The sequence below is a fragment of the Azolla caroliniana genome, unplaced genomic scaffold (genome assembly GCF_043228905.1).
Source record: "Azolla caroliniana isolate FFs.n. ecotype wild unplaced genomic scaffold, voAzoCaro1.0.p SCAF_13, whole genome shotgun sequence".
Lineage (NCBI taxonomy): Eukaryota > Viridiplantae > Streptophyta > Polypodiopsida > Salviniales > Salviniaceae > Azolla > Azolla caroliniana.
The window spans coordinates 8,169,971-8,177,721 of NW_028230448.1; the positions used below are offsets into that span (position 1 = coordinate 8,169,971).

At 40.2% G+C, this 7,751-nt stretch overlaps 1 protein-coding gene across 3 annotated transcripts; it reads left to right on the forward strand.

The window, feature by feature from the left end:
• Positions 1–792: 792 nt before the first annotated feature.
• On the forward strand, positions 793–3,733 carry LOC147856045 (uncharacterized). 3 transcript variants are annotated; one of them, XM_087329697.1, is made up of 5 exons: positions 793–2,506; positions 2,716–2,840; positions 2,964–3,054; positions 3,148–3,226; positions 3,342–3,733. In XM_087329697.1, the coding sequence occupies exons 1-5, from the start codon at positions 808–810 to the stop codon at positions 3,445–3,447; spliced, it is 2,100 nt and encodes a 699-aa protein (XP_087185823.1). In that variant the 5' UTR covers positions 793–807; the 3' UTR covers positions 3,448–3,733. The 3 variants fall into 3 exon arrangements, with proteins under 3 accessions (XP_087185823.1, XP_087185824.1, XP_087185825.1); XM_087329698.1 differs by having other exon boundaries at positions 2,973–3,054; XM_087329699.1 differs by lacking the exon at positions 3,342–3,733 and having other exon boundaries at positions 3,130–3,226.
• The last annotated feature ends 4,018 nt before the right edge of the window (positions 3,734–7,751 follow it).

A 7,751-nucleotide genomic window follows, 5' to 3' on the forward strand; every position in this document is an offset into this window, starting at 1 on the left:
TGTGACTTCTCTAGCACTGTGAATTGTCACAAAAAAAGTCCTTTTAACTTTACAACATATTTTACCACCCTAACTTGCGAATCAAAAGTGAAGGCATTCCGCATATTCCAATTGAACCATAACCCCCAATACGTGAACAACTACAAATTAATTTGGAAATGAGGCATCGGTTCATTGTTCTCCATATGTGCAAAACCCCAACCGAAGGAAGATAGACTCACTCCAGTTACAAACATCCACACTGAGCTGATACACCTCCATACCATCCTTGCTACCGAGCATGAAAGAAATTGATGCCTACTATGTTCCAATTCCACCGAATTACAAAAGAAACGTGATCCTATAGAATGGAGGGGTTGAACCTTTGACCTCATGATCTCCATTGGGTAACCTTGCCAAATGGGCTATATCCATTTAGTGTCTTTGTCTTTGTCTATCTATAGTTCAAAAAGATATAAATGGCTGGGGGGGCGGGGGGGGGGGAGCTCAAGCCTGCTCACTTTTGAGGCGTCAAATCCCGAAACGGTTTCAGAGAGGTTTGATGGCTTGGTTCAGGCTTTAGCGGAACCGTTTTGCCTACTCCATTGGTGATGGGGCATTGGGGTCCTCTTCTTCTTCATCTTCTTCGTACTCGCCTCAGCCTCCTGGCAGCTAGCTAGCTAGCTACCTACTAACAAGCGGTCGGTCCCTCCTACGACGACTCCGACTACTCGATTCAAGAGAGCCTTCCTTCCTTCCTTCCTTCCTTCCTTCAAGAAAGCATTCCAGAGAGAGAGCAGGCAGGCAGGCAGGAGGGAGATTTAGGAAATGGCATGGTCGCCGCTGATGATGAGCGGGAGGGGAGGAAGAGGAGGGGGAGGAGGAAGGGGAGGATTCCTCTCCTCCTCCTCCTCCTCCTGCTACAACCATTATCCTCCTGCTCTCGCTCTCGCCCTCCTCACCGGAGGAGGATCCAATCTGCACCTCTCAACCTCCACCTCCACCTCCACCTCCATCTGCATATCCATATCCATATCCACATCATCCCTTTGTACCCAGGCACTTCCAAGCGGCCTCAGGCACTTGCAGCAGCAGCAGCAGAGGGGGAGGGGGAGGGGGAGGGGGAGGGGTTGTGACGCACTTGCAGCAGCAGCAGCAGCAGCACATGAGCAACAGTCTGCTGCGCCTCCTGACGAGGAGGGGGAGGAGGAGGAGAAGATGAAGATTGTGGATTGGGTGAATCGTCACGTTCGAGACCCCAGAGTGGAGGTGGACCCCGTTACGGTGCTCCGCAGGATCTCAACAGAGGAACAACAACACACGATTATGCTCACTCAAGTCAATGAAGCTACTACTACAGTTCAACAGGAGGAGGCGTCCACACTGAGGACGCCCATGCCTCTGCCAGTGAAGAGTACCACTGCCCCTGCCCCTGCCCCCCTTCCAATCAGTATGATCGGCATATGCAACAATAGGGGGCCCTTCAATCTGGGAAGCTTTCCAAGCCTAGCATCAGCTCTGTTTCTGCTGGCAATTGGGGCAGCCGCCAGCCTCTATTTCTTTATGTTAGGTCGGCGAAGGAAGGCTAAATCGTTAAAGCAGGACCCGTTGTTTTCTTCTTCTGTAAAGCGAAAGCTTGTGGATAAGAGTCTCAGAATCTCTGCTAGCATCCAATCTGCCATGAATATTGGTGCCGCATCTGTAAGGATTAGGAACATCAACACAATAAGTCAACATGCACTCCCTAATCACGATACACCAAATATTGAAGAACCAAACCTAACAGTGGTTTCTAAACTGGCTGACATCCAAGATATCAAGGGTCCAGTCAATACTAGCTCCATAGTTGAGGATGTACATGTGCATGGTGTAGGGGGAGGAATCTCAGTTATGTCCCAAGAAGTTTCAGTAGATTCAGGCATGTTGCGCCGCAACATCAGCCATACCTATGACCATGGATATCAGTTACAAAATGAGGCTGCAGTGCAAAATGTGGTGATTCAGAGTGGGCTTCTTACAGAGTGCATGCCTCTGCCCTATAAGAGCATAGGTAACAGGATAAGTGGGTCTGTTTTAGATTCACTGCAGCAAGAGAGAATTGATAATAGATATGATTCTCAAGACCAACTGTTGGATAGAACAGATCGTTTTATGGTAACAATTGGCGAGCCTGGTGACCATGGATTCACCTCGACTCCTGGGGGCCTAGATTTTTCTTGTGATGCTTTCAATGGGGTAATCAACAAATTTGAAGAAACAAAATCATCACAAGATGCTCCAAGTGCTTCTGAGAGTGAGCAACGAGATTCAGATTCAACTATTGGAGACTTGAGCAACTGCGAAGAAAATGGCCTAGATGCTTCAAATAGTGAGAAGACCGATCAAGATGTCGCGGCTCTAGCAAGTGAAGACTTTAATAACTCGAGATTGATCAACCAGACTGAAGAAATGCAGCATCACAGTGTGCCTTCTTCACTTAGTGGATCAGTTGCAATGCCTGGTAAAGAGAATTTGCCAGGAAGTACCGGTGAGACTGTCAAACAAGCATCTGATAACTTCTTTATTGGTTTAAAACTTTGTAGTGTATGTCATAATAAAAGATTGTGTGAATTCCACTAGCCATACATAATATTTGCACTTCTTTTCTGATGCTATCATCAAATGGGGTAATTTGGTCTCTTTTTTTTGTTGAACAAATGCAATATGAACAATAAAAACTCTGTTGCTTGAATTCAGAAATCAAACAAAGGTATAAGGACATGTCACTCAGCTCTCCTCTCCCTGGGACGAAAAACCCGACGACAACCCCGGATACAGTGTCATGCTCAATGATAGAAACTGATGTGCAGGTTTCTGATAAGGTGATAGTATAATATCGATGAAACAATGCTATTCAATGCTTCCATTATGTACCACCAGCATTTATTGTCACATGCTCAAAACATCTTTATGAATGTGTCTAAGCTCAAAACATCTTTGTGCAGGTTTCTAAGATTGGAAACTTGAGAGCACTTGCTGCAATTGTGCCTATTTTCACTGTTGGAGTTGGCAGCATGGGTTTACTTTTAGGTGGAGGTATATGATGAGATTCTCAGTATTTAACTTCAGTTTCAAAACAAGACATTACCCTTGAGTTGCTGAAATTATGAGAAGAAACTTCATAAACAGGTTCTGAAGGTCTGGAAATTGTGGGGCTCACAGCGCTTACAAGTGTTTTATGTCAGGACTTTTTGTGGGCGCAAAGTCGGTAGGCCCTCCCTCCTATTGAGAATCCATATCTTTAAAAACGAGAATATTCCATTTTTTTGTCTGTCATGTACATCTTAAGCTATGCAAATTTACATATGATGCTCCTAATGCAGAGAGTCGCTCAAGCATGAGCTGAGTTCTATAGCAAACCGTAAAAATCTGCGAAACTTCTTGGAGCGGCGGAATATCATCATCGCAAGAAAGAATGAAAATTCTTAAGTAAATGAGAAGCTTCCACTTCTCGATAGCAGGTTCTATGGCTCTATTGCAGAGGCTTGTCATGGGTAAAAGTAGGAATGCAGAAAGAAATGAGGTTGTAAATATTCTTTGCACTCGGTATAGTTCATAAATGTCGTTTGTCACTACAAGCATTTACATTTGAGTTTTTAAATAATAAATTCTTGATCTTGCATAGCTATGCATGGATGCAGTTTTAAGATACTATGGGTAAATTTGTTGGAAGCTCTATCATACTTGTTACATAATCTATGAGAATGTTGTTGCATGTATTTGGTCTTATAATTCCAAACTAGAGTGCATTATAAAACAAAGATAATCTCATGTTCACCCATAGCCTCCAAGTTCTTTTGCTTCTCAAATGCTTCATACCAATCATGTTTGTCATTCATTTCCATGATAAACATGTTTCCAAGCCTGGTATTCTATCGCTTGCCTGATGGAATTGTCTGTTAGAGATTTCAAAATCACTAGACATCTCTGGCAAGTGGTATTTGGAAAACTGTAAACATGGTTGTATGTGGTGATCCAATCATCCTAAATCGATGCACAAACGTAATGCTCATTTTAATCTGAGGCGAGCATGTTACTTGCATGTCTCACGATGTCAATATGATGGAGGCACCAACGGTTCTAAGCATTCAACCACATCCTATAATCCATTTATACTAATACCTGGCTTTGCATAGAAACTAGGAATAGTAGGAGATTTATCATGGTTAATAGTCCAATCTCTTGTTGATTTCATGTTAACATACACATGAAATACCTAGGAGTGTAACTGCATACTATCATGCAGAGTTTTATGTGAGTCTCCAAGGTCAGTTGTCATAATTACATGAAGGTAGGTGGGTTGCCTAAAGGTATTGAATGATTTTGATACAATCTGACTTGGAAAAGTGTTTCAAGTTATGTACTTTTCAGAGTAATAGAAAAAGATTAATAAAAGCTAAATTTATCTTGGCATGTTACCATTCACAACATGCACTTGCATATAGAGGACAAGCTAAAATACACTTTGGTAGAACTAAAATCAGTTCGTTAACTAAGGGAAAAACATTGAACTTGTTTTGTGGCTTATCGTAAACTACTTTAGTGAGGATGAGGCGGCTTGGGATATTGTTTCTCATACTTGGAGAATGAAAGCAAGGAGAAGCTTTGTGCAACACATACAAAAAGAAGGTTGTGTAGAATAAGTTTATATGATGCAAACGTGATATGATATCTTGATGAAGGAATTTGATTTGGTTTTAATCTACATAAATGATTATCAAGAGATCATTCAACAATTGAAGGAGCTAGAAGATGAGAGTTGATTTAGAGATGTGAGCCTTGATATTGGCGTGCACATAGCCAAGCTCATGGGACAACTTCTATGTGGTTTTCAGTGTGAGTGCACCTATTGGCTCATTATGAAACATGGAGGTATGTGGAACACATTTTTGTGATGAAATCAATTGAAAGTCAGTGGCTAATGTAGAAAGTTGGAGAAACATACAATATGAACAATTTGGGGGGAAGTTGTTGGAGTAGAGTTACAATAGAAGTTGAGTAGTAGAAGAGAATACTCTCGATTTATGTAATCTCGATTGAAGGGGGTGGAAAGCCTTATTGCAATGTTATATTTAATGCAACTATACATCTGATGCAATGTTATATTTAATGCAACTATACATATGATTCTATGAGGGTCATCGATTGAAATATCTAAATAGTTACACATTTTGTATGCATGCTCATGACATCCTCTTGCTTAATATCATGGCCCCACACTAGATAGCATATGGATCTCCATTTTAAGTCTCTAATTCGATGAGCCATCCGATCTTGAGCACAATCTCTTTAACCTTCAGATTGACTTACTATGCTCCTTGGTCCATTTTAAATTTCTTCTTTGCTTTAGCAAACCATTTTGAGTTCGAGTCACAAAACATCTACACCCATCTCAACCTTTCTTTCTCATATGTACTATTGAGTTTGTAGGCTGTAGTCCCTTGTGGTGATGATGTTTGCCATGTGGACAATGAATGACACATGGTGTGAAACAACCAAACTCACATGCATCCTTATAATTCCACAATGATATAATTTTTTTTGAAATATTATAAGAATTGACCTTTGTAAGGCTCAAACCAATAACCTCACATATTAAACATTGGATGCAAACCATTAGGATACCTATGCTTAACATTATATTTTATACATGGTGCATTGAGATGAGCAATCATGCATCACACATACCTATTACCACATGTGTGTGACATCATGGCTATCATGCATTGCATGTAGCACATGTGTGAAGTGGTGATCACACATCACATACATTCTTATTCAAACACCTATATAAGGAGACGGAAGAGAAACATGTATGCAACTATCAAGATGAAAAAGACATTGATTTATAGTCAAGAGAATCAATTAGTTGAGTCGGAAAGTTTCACTATTTCATAAGATAGAAGTTAAGGGTTTGAGCTAGAATTTGGTAGAGATAAGGGGTATGGTAACTTTGGTAAATAAATTATTGTATTATCAATTTAGCAAAACATGTTTATCATAAATAAATAAAAAAGTAAAAGAAATTTTTTAAAAAAAGAAAAAATTTAATTTATTTTTAAAAAGAAGAAGAAAGAAGTCAAGGATAATTCAGAACCTCAAGATGCTCGTCAATCTCAATATGAACCCGGAAAATCTAGTGGCTCATCAATTCCAAATTGCTATATATGCAAAAAGATGGACGCTATGCAAATCAATGCCCGATGAAAGATAAAGGAAAGGCACTGACAGTAAATATGGTGGTACCAGAAATACAACAAGTAATCACTCGAAGTAAAGGCAAACAATCAGAGTGGGAGGTGCATGAAGTAGTACGAAAGGCAGCTAAGGAATGGGTTAAGGAAACCAGCAACAATAATGTCTCCAAAATGATCCAAGACAATGCCGCATTCACCGATGCGCAACCGGTTGGACAATCGACACCAAAAACGACACAGAAACATGGAAAATCTTGGCAGATTGCCAAGTGTCATTACCCTTTGTGGGATTATTAAAATTAGTACCCAGATTCACGGAGAAGAACCCACGCTCTATGTGGGTTGGAGCTGAATTGCATCGAACGCGTGCTGAGAAGCAACAAATTGAGGATGTTATAGCTCAACACAAATTTCATGCATCCTCAGCGAAATGGTCTCATCTCGTAGATAAGGTTAATGATGATTTTTTTCATGTAAATAAAATTGGCCATACTAAGAATGTAATGAGGCAATTAGAGAGGGAGGATGGATCATTAACATCAGATGATGTTGAAATGAGGAGAATTGCCTCAGACTTTTATAAATCTTTGCTAACTGGGCAATCATTTACGCATGAGCAAGTGGCCTTAAGATCTACATTATGGTGTGTGAGGAAGAAGAAAGTTAATCTTTCTATGGCTAATGAATTAGTTAAACCTTTTAATGGTGAGGTGTATGCTGCAATTAAGGCCTTAGGTAAGAATGTATGTCTTGGCATCGATGGTTTTCCTCCTGAATTTTTTCTTTGCTATTGGGATCACATTGGAACCAATGTAACGAAAGCCTTACAAGAGGTTTTTACTTTGGGTGATATGCCTTCTCAATGGAATGCAGGATTAATTTTTTTGATTCCTAAATTGGAGGGGGTAGTAGTTGACATTAAGAAGTGACGACTGATAACTATTTTGAATACTATCTATAAGATTATGCTAAAGTCCTTGCTTTACGTATGAAACCTTTATTAAATGATATTATTCATAAATTGCAAACGGGTTTTATGCAAGGGCGTTTTATTTTTTATAATATTTTCATGTTCTGGGAGCTTACAACTTTGGCAAAAGAGAAGGATGTTGACCTAGTGGTGCTATTGTTGGACTTTGAAAAGGCATACGATAGAGTTGATTGGTCTTTCCTCGAGGAAGTTATGTTACAACTAGGATTTCCAATGGCTTGGGTAGTGGCGGTAAGAGCCTTGTATAAGAATGTGTCTAGCTTCGTATATGTGGTGGGAGAAGTTGATGCTCCCTTCTCTATTTCAAGGTCAGTTAGACAAGGATGTCCATTGACCCCTTTCCTATACTTATTAATAGTTGAGGCTTTTCATGTGTATTTTAATAATCACGCCTTAAGAATTAAAGGGTTGCAATGGGGATTCGATAATAAGCAAGTGCTTGATGATGAATTTGCTGATGATACAACTTTATATGTGGATGGGGAGGAACAGAATTTGCGTAATGTTCAATGTGTGGTGCAAGAATTTTGTGAACTATCCGGTGC